General features: G+C 42.1%; 1 protein-coding gene and 1 long non-coding RNA gene across 3 annotated transcripts; one reads left to right on the top strand and one right to left on the bottom strand.

Moving 5' to 3' along the window:
* The first annotated feature begins 118 nt into the window (after window positions 1–118).
* On the top strand, window positions 119–13,932 carry LOC120860337 (charged multivesicular body protein 5). The gene is made up of 8 exons (XM_040236146.1): window positions 119–350; window positions 1,158–1,262; window positions 2,668–2,714; window positions 5,038–5,131; window positions 5,266–5,337; window positions 10,101–10,209; window positions 11,998–12,110; window positions 13,239–13,932. Exons 1-8 carry the CDS (start codon window positions 282–284, stop codon window positions 13,287–13,289), a joined length of 660 nt encoding a protein of 219 aa, XP_040092080.1. The 5' UTR covers window positions 119–281; the 3' UTR covers window positions 13,290–13,932.
* LOC120860338 lies at window positions 9,537–18,131 on the bottom strand. Of its 2 annotated transcripts, none has more exons than XR_005720302.1 (2): window positions 17,925–18,131; window positions 9,537–9,671 (listed from the first exon to the last, which is right to left on the bottom strand). It is a non-coding gene; the product is annotated as an uncharacterized LOC120860338 (long non-coding RNA). The 2 variants fall into 2 exon arrangements; XR_005720301.1 differs by lacking the exon at window positions 17,925–18,131 and adding an exon at window positions 11,966–12,053.
* Window positions 18,132–18,739: the final 608 nt, after the last annotated feature.

Below are 18,739 nucleotides of genomic sequence, written 5' to 3'. Positions count from 1 at the left end.
CCACCCACTCAGCCGAGGCCCCGCCTGGCTTATCTGGGGCCACGCCCACGCCCGCCACCGGAGCCACGCCCCCTGCTGACTCTCTGTCCCTCACCTCCAACTTCCCGGAGCTCCCCTTCCCCGGAAGATCAGGCTGAAAATCCGGAAAAAGGATCGGGAAACGCCGATAGGCACATTGCGCTTGCGCATGGGGGGCCGGAAGTCAAGTCGGAGAGGGAGGTGACTCTGCTTCCGTTTCTGGTTTTGCTCCAGTGTTTAGGTTTTCTTAGTGGCCGCCCAAGATGAACCGATTCTTCGGGAAAGCGAAACCCAAGGCTCCGCCGCCCAGCTTGACTGACTGCATTGGCACGGTGGGCACTTAGACTTGCTAACTAGGCTCAGGAACCCTGACACCCCTTAACCCGTCCACCCCCGACTTCGGCGTCGACTCTTGGCTCCCGGGCCCATTACAGCTTAGCTCTCTCCCCCCGACTTTCGTTCCTGTTACCCAAGTCATTGCTGACGCCACAAACCAGGGACCCCTAACCCATCATTGTTTAACCCTACTTGCGCCCCACCCCCTCTGGTGCTCAGTGCCGCGTCCACTCGGCCTAGACACCCTTCCCACCTCATCCACCCCTACTCCTCCCTCCTCTTCCGTCCCTCATCCTTTTCCGACGTCAGGAATCTCGGCTTGATATCTTAGCTCAGTATATCTGTAACCCAATCCTGGATCTGTTACACAAAATTCAGAACTCTAGCCCCTGTCATTAGGCCACCACCTTCTAGCCAAGTGAATGGCGTTAGCTCTACAGCCCTAGCCGAGGTCCATTGGGCAGTAACTCATTTCACACACTTTCTGATTGAGCCCTCTGCTGGCCTAGTCTCCAATTCTTGGGAAATTGCGACTCAGTCGAGTGATTCTCAAATTCTTTTTCTGCTCAAACACTTGAAGACGCCCCTGGAATATTAGAATCTAGGGGGGTGGAATACAGTTTAAACCCCGCCCCCCCAGGATTTCTGAGAATCTCGCCTCCCCACAATTAGGAATTGCTGTTTTCAACCTTCACCATATGCTCTTTGTTTTTCCTTTCTTCCTCTATTCATTCCTCTCCTACCACTTTTCATGTCAATGTATTGCAATAACTTCCACTGCCTTTGATGTTTTTCCGCTGAAGGTGGACAGCAGAGCAGAATCCATTGACAAGAAGATTTCTCGGCTGGATGCTGAACTAGTGAAGTATAAGGATCAAATCAAGAAGATGAGGGAGGGACCTGCAAAGGTAAGGTAGACAGCTCCTGCAGAAGTTGTGACTCCTTGATTTGAGTACCTGTGGAAGTAGGGCCTGGTGGTAACAGCTGGTGAGAAATATAGAAGAGATGCTCACAGTCTGGTAAAGCGAAAACATATGTGATGGTGTGTCCTTCAGGGAGGAGAGTTTGCAGCCGGATATGAGAAGAAAACTGGGCCTTGACCTGGTGGAGAGATGTTGATCACACATCCAGAAACATGTATGTGGGAATTAGCATATTCTACTGAGAAGGTGGCAATCTGGACAGGACAGGCTGGGCCTGCTCAGGCTAATGAGTTGCTTGGCTGGTCAGGTTAGGTAAATATAATAGACTGGTTAAGGAATAGCATGTTGGGGAAAAGTACTAGTATTCTATTAATACCATCACTACCTACTAGCTGTGACCTTTATAAAGTCACTTAATTCCTTCCTTTCCTCTTCTGTTAGGAAGAAACATAGAGTGGTGTATGTATGTGCATGGATTTGAGCTGCTTTTTTTCTCCCACCCCATCTCTGTAACTTATTAGGCATTTAAGTGAGAGCAAGTTACTTAGCATCACTGAACCTCAGTTTTCCAATCTGTAAAATGATAATATCTACTTTATAGCGTGAGATTAAAGTAATTCATGCGACCTATGTCAAGGTAATTCATAGCACTATGTCTAGTACATAGAAGGAGTCAGTAAATGTTAGGTATTATTATCATCTGTGAAGTAATAATACCTGCTTTTCTGTCTTCATTGGAGGAGACAAAGTGATTTATGAAACAGTATAGAAAGCGAAGTGACCAGAGGATTTTCTCTGCCATCGTAGTTGGATGGCATGGAGTGAAGAGTGACCAGAGGCAGGACAGCCCACCTAGACTTGAGGAGATGAAAGCCTAAACCGTGGTGGTAGTCATGAGAATGACATGAGAGGAATCAATTTGAAAGTGAGTTCTGAAAATCTAACACGATGACAGTGCATGAGGAGACAACAGAGAGAGGAAAGGTAAGGTTGGTATAACAGTTTTCAGCCTAGAGAACTGAGAGACTGGTGGGGCCGTTGTTAGTCGTTTCCAAGGTGATAGCAGGTTGAAGAGATTGGGCATGTAAGTTTGAGTGGAGAGCAGACTGTCCAAATTTGGAATCTCTCTAAGGCACCTGAATATACAAAACTGGCCCTCTTGGAGTAGAAATAATATGCCCTAGAAAAGGAAATGTACTGAGATGTGGGATGAAAAGACAGACGGGCTGGAGCTTAGAGCCCGCTTGGGAGGTAAACCGTCCGGGAGCCACCATGTCTACTGCTTTGAAGATGAGAGGAAGTAGGTATGTGAGTTTGAGGATATGGGAGGTTTCTTTTACCATTTGTATATTTTCTACTTCCTTTCATTAAAATCTATTTTTCTTCCTAGAATATGGTCAAGCAGAAAGCCTTGAGGGTTTTAAAGCAAAAGCGGATGTAAGTTACATAAGTATAATCTCCTTTCCTCTAACAGGTTTAACCAAAAGGGAAATGGTCTTCCATTCCTTTAGATTTTCATACCGTTTTATAAGGGCTTCCCAAGTGGCACAGTAGTAAAGGACCCACCTGCCAGAGAGGTAAACATAAGAGATGGGGGTTCGATCACTGGGTTGCGAAGATCCCCTGGAGGAGGGCACAGCAACTCACTGCGGTATCCTTGTCTGGAGGATCCCAGGTACAGAGGAGCCTGGCAGGCTATAGTCCATAAGGTTGCAAAGAGTTGGACACAGCTGAAGCAACTTAGCACATATGCACCACTTTATAAGCATTCTTCAGTTAATTACAAATTTCATTTACACAGTTAACTAGAATTTCTCCCCCTGCATGTTCAGCAACATCTGTTGCACCACTGTCCATTTAAATAGAACTTTTTGCTGTGATAGGAGATGTTTTCTGTCTGTGCTCATCAGTACAATAGCTGTTAGCCATGTGTGCCTATTGAGCACTTGAAACGTGGCTAGTATGACTAAGGAACTCAAAGTCCAGTTTTATTTAATTTTAACAATTTAAGTAGCCATGTATGTCTAGTGACTTCCGTATAGACTTCCCAGATCTGTAGAGGTTGATTCTCCCATTTATGTAATTAGAATGTGCCTTTTAAAGTTTCATTTGTTTGCCTGTAAAATTGGGAAACTTAAATATTTGTTCCCTCCCTTCAGAAGATTTAGCAGTCCTTAATTTGTTTTAGGTGACTATGTCCCAGTGTTTGAGCAGAAATCCAGCATTATCTTTGGTTCTTAACCTTGTGGGCTCTCCAGCTGATGAGACCTTCTGCAGGAGTGCAGAGGTCAGGTGGAATCAGCTGATAAAGAGCAGAAAGATTGTTGGTATCTCTATTCTTGTTTACAAAATGACTTCATATAAAACATCAGATACCATCTTACTCCTTTCAGATTAGAAAATTATGATGCCTAGAGCAATGAGAGTGTGTAGTAAAACTGTTAACTCCTAAATTGGTAGCATCGCAATTTTTTAATTTAAAAATTTTTATTAAAAAAATAAAATTTATTTATTTTTGGCTGCACCAAAAATAAATAATAAAACAAACACCAGAAGGGTCTTTGTTACTTTGTGTGGGCTTTCTCTAGTTGCGGAGAGTGGGGGCTTCTTTTCCGTGCAGCGCGTGGGCTTCCCATTGCAGTGGCTTCTCTTGTTGTGGAGCACAGGCTCTAGGCATGAAGACTCAGTAGTTTCAGCTCACAGGTTCTATAGCAGTGGCTCAGTACTTGTGATGCATGGGCTTAGCTGCTCCACAGCATGTGGGATCTTCCTGGATCAGAGTTTAAACCCAAGTCCCCTGCATTGGCAGGTGGATTCTTATCCACTGGGCCACCAGGGAAGTCCAGCATTGCAATTTTTAAATAGCTTTTTTTTTTTTAAATAAAAGAATACATGTTCATTGTGGAAATTTGGCAAGTACATAAACCTGAGTAGAAGAGAAAATTCACCAAGATTCCTACTGCCAGAAATAACCACCTTTAAAATGCTAATGTCTTACAATTTCTTTCTCTGCTTGTGCATATAATCTTCTAGAAGAAAACAAATGGCATGTATTACATCAGTTATCCTTTTCTACTTAATGTTGTATCACAAGTATTTTTGTGTTTTTGGAAACAGATTTTTTTAATGGTGTGATAATATTCCACCACCATTTGCCTACATTATTGACCATTTTTCTTCTGGTTGAATGGTTAGATGGTTTTCAAAGATGGTATAAAGACTATTGTGATGTAAGTTTTTGAGACAGTATTATCAGTTGATATAAAACTTCATTAAAAAAAATAGTTGGAGTGCCAAACAACATATTAGTTTTAGATAAATTACCTATTTATGGATACAAGATTAATAAAATACCAGTCCTCAAGCAGTTCAGTCTACTGGAACAAGTTTCACCTTATATACAAAGAACCTTAAATAGAGTCTTGCTCCTTCCCCCTAAGAATTCTACTTCTGAGAATTTAGCATTGAAAATAATCTAAAACATAGAAACATATATTAAGACTTCTTAGCAATGTAGAAAACAGCAGTAATAATGTTAAGTGGAAAATAGTGTTATAGTTACAGTACATTCCAAGGAAGAAGATTGGAGGAACGTCAAATGGTATTTAAGATGGATTAAGTTGTTTTTCTCATTTTTTCTGTATATTTGTTAAGGTTTGTTGTTGTCTTTAAGAAGATTCTTTTATCTAGCATAAAAGATACTTTCTTCCTGAAGAGTTCTATCTGCTTCACATTACTGTTTTCATTTGACTGTGCAAAGGTACGAGCAACAGCGGGACAATCTTGCCCAACAGTCATTTAATATGGAGCAAGCCAACTACACCATCCAGTCATTGAAGGACACCAAGACCACGGTACTCCCAAAGCACTTTTTCCCATGGTTTCATTTTATTTTTGTACTCCTGTGCTCTTTTTCCTATAGTTTTTAAAAGACAGTTAAACTATCATGGCTTCTTAAGAAATGGTATGTTCTCTTTCCTTTTTTTAGGTTGATGCTATGAAATTGGGAGTAAAGGAAATGAAGAAAGCATACAAGCAAGTGAAAATTGACCAGATTGAGGTGAGATGTGTGCTGGTTTCTGTAAGGATGTACACTGGTTTCTCAAAGCATCCAAATGAATATGTATGTGATAGGAAGAGCCCAGGAAAGGGACAGAATCTTGGGCCTCCCGTTTACTAATGGAGCAACTTTGGGAAAGAGCATCAGAGGTCCTCACTGTTAACCTAAGGATCCTAATACCACATGCAGTTATTATGCTGCTGCTGCTAAGTTACTTCAGTCATGTCCAACTCTGTGCGACCCCATAGACGGCAGCCCACCAGGGTCCTCTGTCCCTGGGATTCTCCAGGCAAGAATACTGGAGTGGGTTGCCATTCCCTTCTCCAACGTATGCATGCATGCTAAGTCGCTTCAGTCGTGTCCGACTCTATGCGACCCTGTGGACAGCAGCCCACCAGGCTCCTCTTTCCACAGGATTCTCTAATCATTATGAGAGTGAAATAAATGAGCTGGTGTATCTAAATGCACAATGACTGGCACGTAATAAACACCCAATGAATAAACGCCCAGTTTCCTTTTACTACTAACTCATTTAATGATTTTTAGTCTTGTTGCCTCAATTATAAAGTAGTGATGTTGCTGCTCATCTCCCAGGATTGTCCCCAAGTAACACTTGGGACAATATATATATTGACAATATATGTAAAGTGCTTAGCATGGTTCCTGGTATAGAATTGGTTCCCTTTTCTAGTAATTCTCTCTAGATTCCCTGCCCACCCCCACCCCAAGTTTTATTGAGATACACTTGCTATAGAATATAGTGTAAGTTGAATGTGTACAGTGGGGTGATTTGAAATATATAGTGAAATGGTTACCACTGTAAAATCACCTCACATAATTACTATTACTTTTGTGATGAGAATATTTAAGGTTTACTCTCCTAGCAACTTTCAAGTATTATTAAAGATAGCCACCATACTGTACTTTAGATCCCCAGAACTTAGTCATCTTCTTTTTCAAGGTTATATTTCATTTATAGTTATTATAAAATATTGACTGTGTTCCCTGTGTTGTGCAATATATCCTGATAGCTTATTTATTTTATACATAGTAGTTTGTGCCTCTTGATCACCTCCCCCCAATCTCTTCAGGTTTTTAATAATAATGTCCCTAAAATTAACATTTCTTTTTTGAGATCATGTTTTAGCTGGGGTGGTGAACCCTAGGAGCTCGGCATCTCTTAACTCTGTCAGTTGAGCAGCCCAGATGGCAGACAGGATTAGCAGAGGGAGTGGTGATGGTCAGAGGAGAAGGCGTCTCTGCACATATGATAGTGGTCTTTCCCCCTAAACACTAAGTAGAATGTCTCTTTCTAAGAGGGCAGGGACTCAGTTTTGTTCACTATTCCCAAGTGCCCCAAACAGTACCTGGCCTTCAGTTTATTTAATGATTGGTGAACAAATGAAGGAGAGGCTATTCAGTGCCATAAAGCAGTTCTGCCCCATTTAATCAGGGTTTGTTAGTTGAGTTCTTAGTGTGTCTGCAGCATCTTACTGATTCTGCATGGTGTTCCCTGATAGTTCCTGTCTTCAGTAAGTGAAGGTGTTCTTCCCATCTTGCTGTTTTCCAGCACCCCTCCTTATACTGCTGGGACCCTCTCTAATCCTCCATCAGTTTCTGCTTCCAAGAATTCAGGCTTAGTGATAGAGATTCACTGAGAAAAATGTTCTGAGTATGCTTGCCTTATTTGTATCATATTATTTGATAATCAAACACAATGAACTGGATTTTATTTTCTACTTTCAGGGTTCCTTGTGTTTTAATTAGTGCTGTTTAATGAACAAAACAGAAATTTTGGTATTTCTAGTTTTCTCTATGTTTCTTCATCTTTCACTTGTGGTTGTCTGGCTGTTTTGCCACCTGATTTTCCTTCTCCTGTCCCCTAATACAGCAGTCCCCAACCTTTTTGGCACCAGGGACCGGTTTTGTGGAAGACAGTTTTTCCACAGACTGGGTGGTGGGCAGTGGTTTCAGGATGATACAAGCACATTACATTTATTGTGCACTTTATTTCTATTATTATTACATTGTGATGTATGATGAAATAATTATACAGCTCACCATAATGCAGAATCCATGGGAGCCCTGAGCTTGTTTTCTGCAACTAGATGGTCCCATCTGGGGGTTTTGATATGAGTCTGCAAGCAATTGATTTATTATGGTCTCTGGGCAGTCAAACTTCTCTGCTAATGATACTCTGTATTTGAAGCCACTTGCCAGCCCTAGCATCACCACCTTAGCTCTACCTCAGATCATCAGGCATTAGATTGTCATAAGGAGCATGCAACCTAGATCCCTTGCATGCACGGTTCACAGTAGGGTTCATGCTCCTATGAGAATCTAATGCTGCTGCCACTGATCTGACAGGAGGTGGAGCTCAGGCAATAAAGTGAGTGATGGGGAACAACTAAAAATACAGATGAAACGTCGCTTACTCACAGCTCACCTACTGTGAGGCCCAGTTCCTAACAGGCCATGGACCAGTACTAGTCTGTAGCCTGAGGGTTGGGGACCCCTGCCCTAATAGACTTGCTTGCATAATAGGTGGAGAGCCTATTTCTTTCTTAACTTTTTTGATGTGTATGGGTGTGTGTCTTTGACTGGGCTGGATAGTTTGAATCCCATTTGTTTTCCTAAAATATTTCACTTGAAAAGCATTTTTATTGTTTTCTAGTGCTCATTTTGGAGAAGGAAATGGCAACCCACTCCAGTATTCTTGCCGGGAGAATCCCAGGGATGGAGGAGCCTGGTGGGCTGCTGTCTATGGGGTCGCACAGTCGGACACGACTAACGCGACTTAGCAGCAGCAGCAGCAGTGCTCATTTTAAAACTTTGCCTCTACATGTGTGTTCTCCTATTTCTTTTTTATTTCCCAATTTCTGTGGTCCAGTCTAGTGCTTGTATTTGTTTTGTATTGCTTTTGTTTTTGCAGAATTGAACCTCCTAATTCGTTGTGATGATTTTTTTCCTGTGCCTATCCTGGAGTCTTGCTAGAAATCCTACTCTTTCTAATAGGATTATAAGATCCTATTAGATATAAAAAAATTTCAGATCACTCTGAAATTTTGGGTGACTTATCTCGATATGTAAAAGTCTAAATAAGTTCAACTTGATTAGTTGTGTTATTTTCACCCTCTTAATTATTGTTTCAGCCAGTGCTTCTCTGTGTAGCAGACTGTTAAAGTATATGCAATGTGGTAGTTTGGTACTTGGAAACAGAAAGCATTTTCTTTTTAAAAAAGTATTTTCCTCCATTTTATTTTCTATCCCTTATATGGAAAAACAAACCTCTAATTTGGGGGTGAAGGAGTTTTAAAAATGTTTTGCATTGCTCTGGAAATTCTGAAGAATAAGCAATGTTGATTTAGAACCTCTGCGTTATCAGCAAGAGTCCATTCCCCTCTGTGTGGAATTTTCAGCATATGAAAAAAAGATTGTTCTGCACATCCTAAACATAAGAGACAATATATAATATGAAGTGTTTAGTGTTTGACACATATTATGACATGTTATTACAATAAATCATTACCTATGAAGAATGACTATTAATAACCTCATTTTATAGATGAGCAAATTAAGCCTAAGAGACATTACTTTTTATTGCATATTAAATAAAACTTTTGAATATTGAATAAAACTTTAGCTTGGTTATGTTTAACCACAGTCTGCTCCTCTTACCATTGTACTAATTGTCCTTTATTACGTTGGACCACTTCTCAAATGGGTTTTACATTCTTTGTGGCCCTTTAGTTGGAGAAGGCAATGACACCCCACTCCAGTACTCTTGCCTGGAAAATCCCATGGACGGAGGAGCCTGGAAGGCTGCAGTCCATGGGGTCGCTGAGGGTCGGACATGACTGAGTGACTTCACTTTCACTTTTCACTTTCATGCATTGGAGAAGGAAATGGCAACCCACTCCAGTGTTCTTGCCTGGAGAATCCCAGGGATGGGGGAGCCTGGTGGGCTGCCGTCTCTGGGGTCGCACAGAATCGGACACAACTAAGTGACTTAGCAGCGGCCCTTTAGTAGTTTCCTAGTTAAGTACAGACAGATTATTCCCAGATGATTTATGCCCTCAGTTTTTTTCACCATCCTTGTCTCAGATACCAAGCCTATCCTGGCCCACTTTTGTTTCGCCACGTAGGGTGGGCCCAGCACAACTTGTTGCACTATCCAGTTGTTTCTGCTACTGATTCCCTACCCTCCACAGTGCAGTCAGTTTTTGGCTGACTCGAGAAGCATAATTTGCTTGTCTCAGTTACCTTCTTTTCTTTTAACTTGAAGATTTTTGATAATGTAAATGTGGCTTGATTTCCTGTTTCAAGCAAACTTTCTGTAAAGAGAGAGATGGGCATCTCTTCTTACAATAGCAGTTTGATTTTCCACGAAACATCTTAAATTCAAATGCAAGGTTAGTAATTCTGTTCTTTATTTTTCAAGTTTACACTTTTACCACCAAAAATAGGGGAAGATTATGTGGTCCCTGGCTTGTTTCTAAGATTCAGGGGAGAGAATAGAGACGGGGGTAGTTAGAGAAAAATGGTAATAGCAGTTTGATTTTCCACTAAACATCTTAAATTCAAATGCAAGGTTAGTAATTCTGTTCTTTATTTTTCAAGTTTACATTTTTACCACCAAAAATAGGGGAAGATTATGTGGTCCATGGCTTGTTTCTAAGATTCAGGGGAGAGAATAGAGACAGGGGTAGTTAGAGAAAAATGGTAAGAACTGAATAAAAATCTTGTCATCTATATTTTTGTAGGATCTACAAGACCAGCTAGAGGATATGATGGAAGATGCAAATGAAATCCAAGAAGCACTGAGTCGTAGTTACGGCACCCCAGAATTAGATGAAGATGACCTTGAAGCAGGTAAGTTACAGGAAAAGCAACGTATATGTAGCCTAGCATCTGAAAGGAACAACTGTCAGGGATTTTTTTCTCCCAAGCATTAGAGAAAATTTTTGTGAGGGTTCCCCGGAAGTTTGTCTGTGGTACAGGCTCTGGACACAGAGCTTGGGCGGCAGCCACATCAGACCGGCATACCTCACCAACTCTGAGGTGGACAAGCTCTGAAGGAACATCTGGGCAAAGGCCTCCGCTGACCTGGTGCTTGGTAACCAAACACTGTCATTCCCTGCCATTTTCCTTTTGATCTTTTTCTCTTCATTTTCCTGCTTGAGTCCTCTTCCTCCGAACAGTAAAGCCGATCAAGAAACAGTAGTTGGCAGATACTGATACTTAGTGTGCACCAGTTACTATATGCCAGGCCCTGTGTTAGATGCTGGGGATTCAGCATTGAAGAAAACAAACACCATCCCTGCACTCCTGAACCTTCTCCTCTAGTTTCTAGTAAGAAACTGCATGAGTTACAAGAGCACAGACTGACGGAAAGTAGTAGTATGGGGTACCATAGGAACATAGAGGAATCCAACCTAGTTGGGAGTCAGGGACAGGCATAGGACCCGAAGGATTAGCAGAGGTTAGCAAGATGAAATGGAAGGGGTTGTTAAGAAGTGGCCTCATGGAGAGTTGTTTAGAAACTGTTGCTGTAGTCCATTTAAGACATAATGGTGCCTGAGACTAAGGCGGTGGCAGCAAAGACAGGGAGAGGTGGACATACTGAAGAAATTTTAGAAGGTTGAATGGACCTAATGATTGATTGATTGGATGTGGAGAGAGAGGGAGATGTCAAAGATGTTTGTCAGTTTCTAGCACGAGTAACTGGGTTTTCTGTTGGATGATTGCCTGTCCCATTACTACCAATCTCCGTGTTCGTTTTGACTAGACCTCCCCTGCCCCTTCTCTCCCCCAATCCTGTTTATTTCTGTTTCCTTATTTCTCATCTTGGGTTTCCTCTGATGAGTTTCTGCCTGCTGTTGCTATTCCCCTGGTCACTTCCGACTTTGCCATGGACTTATTTTTAAAGCCTGATCTCATGGCATGGTCACTCCCTTTACAACAGTCTCATGCCTTCTCTCACTGGCTGTTTTCAAGTTCATCAGTAAATGGAAAAGAATTTTTTACATTTGTTATTGTCAGGATTTTCTAATTTGAATTGGCCTACTAATAACTATACAGTCTTCTCATGAATACTAGGGCCTTATAAACCTGTGGGAAATAGTTGTTTTATTTTTGTTTTTCATGGACTTTTACCATCCCAGTTTCCTTGAAATAGCCATCTTTTATTTTGAAAATAGAAATTAATAATCCCTTCTCTGTTTTTCCATTTTCATCTTATTTCCAATCATTTGGCTGACTTTCTTAACATTAACTGCCAATTTTCTTTTTTTCTTAAATTATTTATTTTTTTAATTAAAGAAATTTTTTTTTGGCTGCACTGTGTCTTCATTGCAGTGCACAGGCTCTTCATTGCTGAGCGTGGGCTTTCTCATTGTAGTGAACAGGAGCTACTCTGGTTGTGGTGCACGGGCTTCTCATCATGGGGGCTTCTCATTGCTGGCCACGTGGGCTCAGTGGTTGTGGCGCATTGGCTTAGTTGCCCTGTGGCGTGTGGACTCTTAGTTCTGAGACCAGGGATCAAACCCGCGTCCTCTGCATTGGCAGACGAATTCTTAACCACTGGGCCACCAAGGAAGTCATCCCTAGCCTCCAATTTTTTGCTTACATTTTTTTGAAATGTTGACTGTTTTAACTTAGAGTTGGATGCACTGGGCGATGAGCTTCTGGCTGATGAAGACAGTTCTTATTTGGATGAAGCAGCAGCTGCGCCTGCAATTCCAGAAGGTGTTCCCACTGACACGAAGAACAAGGTGAAAGCTTTTTCTGTTCATATTTTCTATGCAAAATGGTAAAGACCTTATGCTTAACCATCGGCCTGGGAATCTAAAAGGTATTTAGAACAAGGAAAGACTCTGTCATTATTTTGGGAACCCTTTAAAGCCCAGTTTTCTATGTTGGACTGTGGTTAGTCTTACCCTACTTTACCTACCGTTCCTCCTTGAGCCTGGAGTTGTCTTAATTTTTTTCTACTGCCCATGCCATCCACACCACTCTGACCACTTCAAGGTGCCAGGTGCATAGGTTGTTTTTTCTCAGCATTCCTGAAATAGTTTTTATTAACACTACCATAGTTCATTTTTTTAAATCCCTGGTAACAGGTTCCTGAAGCATGTATGTTATTTCCATGTTTAGAAGATCACAGATTCCTGATTTAAATGTGCTATTGAGCTGTGGTTTCTGAATTGATAGTCACTGCCTGTGGGTGCATGCTTAGTCGCTCAGTCATGTTTGATTCTTTGCGACCCCATGGACTATGGCCCACCAGGCTCCTCTGTCCATGGGATTCTCCAGGCAAGAATACTGGAGTGGGTTGCCATTCCCTTCTCCAGAGGATCTTCCTGACCTGGGGTCAAACCTGGGTCTCCTGCACTGTAGGCCGATTCTGTCTGAGCTACCAGGGATGCCCAGTCACTGCCTAGAAGTCTGTAGTAAAGTATGATATGGCAGTGACTCCTGTCCTAGGGCACTACTCCTTCAAGGATTGGTGAGGCTACAAAAGGTATTGGTTCACTTTAGGGACCAGAGTGAAAGTGGGACTCTGGAGGCAAGTGCTCACTCCTCAGGCTTTACTCTGGACACTCCTTAACTCCTGGATACTCGCAGCCCCCTCTCCCCTTTCAAGGTTTACTCTGAAGTTTCTCTCTCTCTTCCCTTACCCTGCAGAGTCATCCCTTTTGATCGCTTCCATTTCTTTTCCTGGTTTATCACTTGCCACTTTACCTCTCTTGAAAAAGAGGTTGTTCTCATCTTCTCAGTGAGATTTTTGTTTTCATTGATTAACCACTTGGAAATGAATTTTGACCACTAAATGTTTAAAATCAATTTTTTTTTAAGTCAGTTGGAAAGTAATGACACTGAACAGTTCTTTCTTTTCACAGGATGGAGTCCTGGTGGATGAATTTGGATTGCCACAGATCCCTGCTTCGTAGACTTGCATCATTCAAGTACATCGTGTAAAATAAACACGTATTCTGGGACTGGGGAATATTTATCTTTCCAAGTTTGCCATAACAGAGTTAGGTTTCTTTCCTTTCCTTGGAAGAAAAGTTAATTATTTTGCCTTTTTTTTTTCCTATAAAAGACTCATTGCTTGGAGGAGGCTTTCTTTATACTAAATTTTTATTCCTTTTCTCTTATGAAAGACTAACTTAAAATTATCATTGGATATGTCCGTCTTAATTCCTTAATAATAATTTTGAAATAAAACCAAGGAAATGGAAATCTTTTAAGTTCTATGACAGCATATCTCCACAATCTCAAACTGACCTGATAAATTGATGGCAAAGATGAGAATGATGGGACTGTCCATATTATGATTCAAAACCATTTTCTCTTGCGGTGTTATAGATTGGTTAAAGTGATGGCCTTTTTGGGTGAGTTTTGTTGTGTCTTGTGAGTAAATCGTTACTGTGTCCAGTATTGGAATGGAATTATCACTACTGTATCATGGGTGGATATTTTGATTCTGTGGTTCCTTCAGTATTACAGCTGACTTGTAATCAATAATGAATATTTCTTGATATTTAATGTATAGGACATTTATTTATACTCAATAAATATTTTTCAAAAGGATATTATTTTAATAATACTACCTTAGCTTGAAACCTCCACTACAGAAACCAAGTTTAATATAATTTTAATGTCAATTCAGCTTAAAAACTACAGAAATCAAATTTAACTGGCAGCATTGTGTTGCTGTGGTTGATCCCCAGCCTTTCTGACTCCAGGGGTTGGTTTGGTGGAAGACAGTTTTCCCATGGGGGCTGGGGTGCTGGGGTGGGGCGGTTTCAGGATGACTCAAGTGCTTTATATTTATTGTGCATGTGTACTCAGTCGTGTCTGACTCTTTGCAACCCCATGAACTGTAGCCCAACAGGTTCCTCTGTACAGAATTTTCCAGGCAAAGAATACTGGAATGAGTTGCCATTTCCTCCTACTCCAGGGGCTCTTCCACACCAGGATTTGAACCCGAGTCTCTAGCATCTCCTGCCTTAGCAGGTGGATTCTTTACCACTGCATCACCATTTATTGTGCCCTTCATTTTTATTATTAGTAAAGCAACTCCAGATCATCAAGCATTGGATCCCAGAGGTTGAGGACCCCTGGTGTAGAGGAAAGAGCAAGGAGCAATCCAGGCTTGGGCCTGGGGTCTGCATCTAATAACTCTAAGTAGCCTACTCACACCTCTCAACTTCTATTTCCTTACTAGTAAAATCATGCTTACTTCATGAGGCTTTTGTGAGTAATAATTTAGGTAATTGTCTTGAGTACTTTGTTAACTGCCAAAGATGTTATTAACAGTATGGGGAATTATTAATAATAATTATTAACATTAAAAAACAGGGGTTGGAAGTTCCCTGGTAGTCCAGTGGTTAGCACTCAGAGCTTTCACTACCACAGCCCTTGATACAGTCCCTGGTCAGAGAACTAAGATCCTGTGCAGCCAAAAAAAAAAAAACAAACCCAGGGGCCTCATTCCTTTTGGGGAGGTGCCTGGAGTGCTGCAGCAAGTCCAAATTCTCACCAGATTTCAGGATCTTAAATGACCCATCCTCCCTTCTGCCAGCCTCCCTGGGGGCCTCACAATGTCACTTGCACCAGCCTTTGGTGTGTCAGCAAATCAATAAACATTTCTTGAACACCAGCTCTGCAGAGTATACCAACCCAAGGGATGCCAAGAACAGTCACAGCTCCTTTCTCACAACTTCACTGTCTTGTTATAGGTGAGAATGAAACACGGATGTAACCTTTCCCACCCCCACCAACCTCACACTTGCAGAAAGCTTCCAGTGGCACAAACATTACACTATTCATCATTACCTTCTTGAAACCTTCCTTGGCTTCCTGACAAGTTCTCACTCAGCCCTTTAGATATTTCTTCCATTGTCGTTCCTGTCTTGGACTTCTTAGTCTTCATAGTTTCCCTGAGATACCTCATGCCCATGATTTTAACTATTACCTATGAACTAATGACTCAGAATAACTCACTAACCCAGACCCCTTTATTTATTCTTATTTTCAATTCCGGGTATTCCTAATTAAATGTCCTACCACTACCTAGAGTCTAACATCCAAGTTAAGCTCATTTCCTTGAGTTCACAGTCAGCATTCCTGCTGTGTTTCATATCTTGGTACTGTTCAATCTCTGACCCATATATTGCCAGTTTTAATAAGTGATATTTAGTCCTCCAGCTAGACTTCTTTAGTACATTGGATACCAGTGAACAATCATTCTATCAAAATCACTCTTCCCTTGGCTTTTGTGATGGTACTCTCTCTGGTTCTCCTGTTCTGACTATTCCACTATTCCTTCTAAGACTGCTGGCTGAAATCCTCATCTCTCCAGCCCTGTAATGTTAGTGTTCCTCAGGAGTCTAGCCTTTATCCACCATACTTCTTTGTTTGCTCACTTATATTTAATAATAATCTCAATTATTCTCATGGCTTTAACTGTGGACTTAGAAGGCTATACAAATCTATACTTGTATCCCTGGTCTTGCCCCAGAGTTTCAGAATCCTATTTATATCCAGCTATCGCCTGACAGTTATTTGGATGTTCTAGAAGCCCACAGACATTTTACATTCAAATAGCCAAGACACCCATTGTCTCTCCCCCCAGACCTGACTCTCCTGTTTTGTGTGCCTCAGCTAATGGAACCATTATTCTCCAGCATTCAAAACAGAAAGCTCTTGAGTTGTCCTTGATGCCTACATTTTGCCTCATCCTCATATTCGATTATAATTATTAAACCCTGCTTTTAACCCCTTAATGTTTCTCAAATCCAACTCCTCCTTTCCTCTCACAGCTGTCTTTGGCTTAGACACCCCTCACATAGTCTTCCCAGATAAATGACCTGCTTTCTCCTCTTGCATGATTTCACTTCCTTGAGTCCATTCATCACACATAGCTGTACTGATCTTTCTAAAATACAAATCTGACCATATCATTCTTACTTAAAGTCATGGTTCCTGACACCTCCAACAAGATGTAAAAAGCTGAGTTGGCCCCCGTCTCTCTGTAATGGTTTATTGCGTAATCTCTTCAGAACAGAATTCTCTTTCATATAGAGCAGCAGTCCCCAACCTTTTTGGCACCAGAAACCAGTTTCATGGAAGACTACATCAGCTCCACGTCAGATCATCAGGTGTTATATCCCAAAGGCTGGGGACCCCTGATTTAAAGAACTGCCTCCCTGATTACAAATGAGTGATTATTGTGAAAATACCAATTAGAGTAGCCCTACTTTTATTTCTCTCCTATGGGAGTGGGCTTGTAACCTATTGAAGTTCATATCCCAAATTTTATAAATGGAAACTAGGGAAAATGCTTCCTTTTAAATGTATATCTATCTACCTACCTACCTATACATATATCAATCTGATAAGTTTGAGATATTGAGTCTAGAGAGTAGCCAAGAGGCAGAATGAAAGAATCCTCATGCCACTGAGCCCTGACGACTTGAGATTCTCAGATGGCTCCAAGTCTCTGCAGCTCTTCCTTTAGCTCTGTGAGCTGAGAATTCTGCCAACAAACCCCCTTTTCTATTTAAACTGATTGGACATGGGTTCCTGTCACTTGCTAGTAAGAGCCCTGAAAATTTTCTCTGTAGCATCTGCTTGTTAGGCTATTAATAACTGTTTCTAGTTCCCCTGCATCTGCCATACAGTCATGATTCTCTGCCTCTTCTCAGTTTCCCCGCCCTGGAGCTGTACGTGAGCAATGGGCTCATGTGCCCTTGGCACAGAAAGTCAAACTGACAGCAGGTATTGGCAGCAAAATCAGGGTTTATTGCAGGGCCAAGCAAGGGAGTGGGAGACAAGTCTCAGATCCACTCCAGCTTGATCTTTGAGTTCCTTTTTAAAGGAGAAGAACAAAGGAGCTGGGGTTAGTCATCATTTTGTGACTTTTTTTGGCTGTGCTGCACAGCATGTGGGATCCAGGAAGCATGATCTTAAGCACTGGACCACCAGGGAAGTCCCTTGTGACAGGTCTTAACTGTAGTTTCAAAAGTCAGGATGCCTATGGTTTATGAGTCTCTGGTCTGGTGGTCCATGACCTGGGGGGTTGGGGCGGTTGGGGTCTATTAGCTCATTTCGCCCTGGAAAAACAACCTGAGTCTGTATGTTAATGATGTTTTCGACAACATCAATTTTAGTCATCTGACTCTGGTTGAATAGTGTTCAGTTAGCACGGGATTGAGGTCAGAGGGAACAATACAGAAATAAGGTTTTGGATAGAGAGGTTAATCATAAACTCAGTAGGAGAACTGGACTCGGTTTCAGAGGTTCCTTAACACCTTTGTCATTCTGCTAATTCTTGCAGTACTGGAAAAGACCAAAAGTGAGGCCCTGGTCTTTGTCAATCCCAGTGAATTTATCTAAGTGGAGAGGATAAATGCTGTGGTGAGAATCCCAGGGACGGGGGAGCCTGGTGGGCTGCCGTCTGTGGGGTCGCACAGAGTTGGACACGCCTGAAGCGACTTAGCAGCAGCAGCAGCAGCAGAGGGCCCTCTGGTGGTCACTGCTGTAGTTCCCACCAATTTGCATCGCTGTCAGTATCTTACCTGTTAACCTTTACAAGCAGAACTGAGGGCAGATGGTCTCCTTACATTGTAATCTAGCAGCTCTGGGAGTTTAACAATGGTGGAGGAGATTGGAAGATCCAATAGAGAGAAGTTTGGCTCTTCTACCTTTATTATCCGTATCCCTTAGTTTTCTTTTTCTACATTCTCGTATCACCTAAGGCAGGCTTCCACGGTGGCTCAGTGGTAAAGGGTCCGCTCAGCAAGCAGGAGACTCGGGTTCAGTCCTTGGGTTGGGAAGATCCCCAGGAGAAGGAAATGGCATCCCGCTCCAGTATTCTTGCCTGGAGAATTCCATGGACAGAGGAGCCTGGTGGGCTATAGTCTGTAGGGGTGCAAAGAATCAGACATAACAGTGAGTAAACAGCAGCAGCAGCATATCACCTACGGCAGCGGTCCCCAACTTTTCTGGCACCAGGGACTGGTTTTATGGGAGACAGTTTTTCTGGGGAGGGGGGTGGGGGGAGGTGGAATAGTTTTGGTTTTAACCTGCTGCTTACCTCCTGCTGTGTGGCCTGGTTCCTGACAGGCCATGGACCAGTGGTGACTGGGGACCCAACCTAGGGAGCTTGTCCGTATGTTTTTATAGAGTCTCATGTAATACATCTTAGATACAGTGTGGGCACCTGAAGTTTTAAAAGCTCCCCAGGTGTTCTCGTGTGTAGTCAGTGAACCACTGCCCAAGGGTGCCTGATTAGGCTGAACCTGTTTTCAGCAGTCTGATGCCATAAATTTCTGCAACAAAGAAAGTGAAGTCACTCAGTTGTGTCTGACTCTTTGAGACCCCCATGGACTGT

Source organism: Oryx dammah, unplaced genomic scaffold, assembly GCF_014754425.2.
Source record: "Oryx dammah isolate SB20612 unplaced genomic scaffold, SCBI_Odam_1.1 HiC_scaffold_11056, whole genome shotgun sequence".
Taxonomy (NCBI): Eukaryota; Metazoa; Chordata; class Mammalia; order Artiodactyla; family Bovidae; genus Oryx; species Oryx dammah.
This window is presented reverse-complemented; position numbering and strand designations above follow the sequence as displayed.

What these genes read in the sequence shown, in the direction of transcription:
- LOC120860337 (XM_040236146.1), top strand. Translation starts at nt 282, where the DNA reads ATGAACCGATTCTTCGGGAAAGCGAAACCCAAGGCTCCGCCGCCCAGC. An exon ending in TGAGGGAGGGACCTGCAAAG is followed by an intron (nt 1,263 to 2,667) that starts GTAAGGTAGACA and finishes TTTTCTTCCTAG; the next exon opens with AATATGGTCAAGCAGAAAGC. An exon ending in CCACTGACACGAAGAACAAG is followed by an intron (nt 12,111 to 13,238) that starts GTGAAAGCTTTT and finishes TTCTTTTCACAG; the next exon opens with GATGGAGTCCTGGTGGATGA.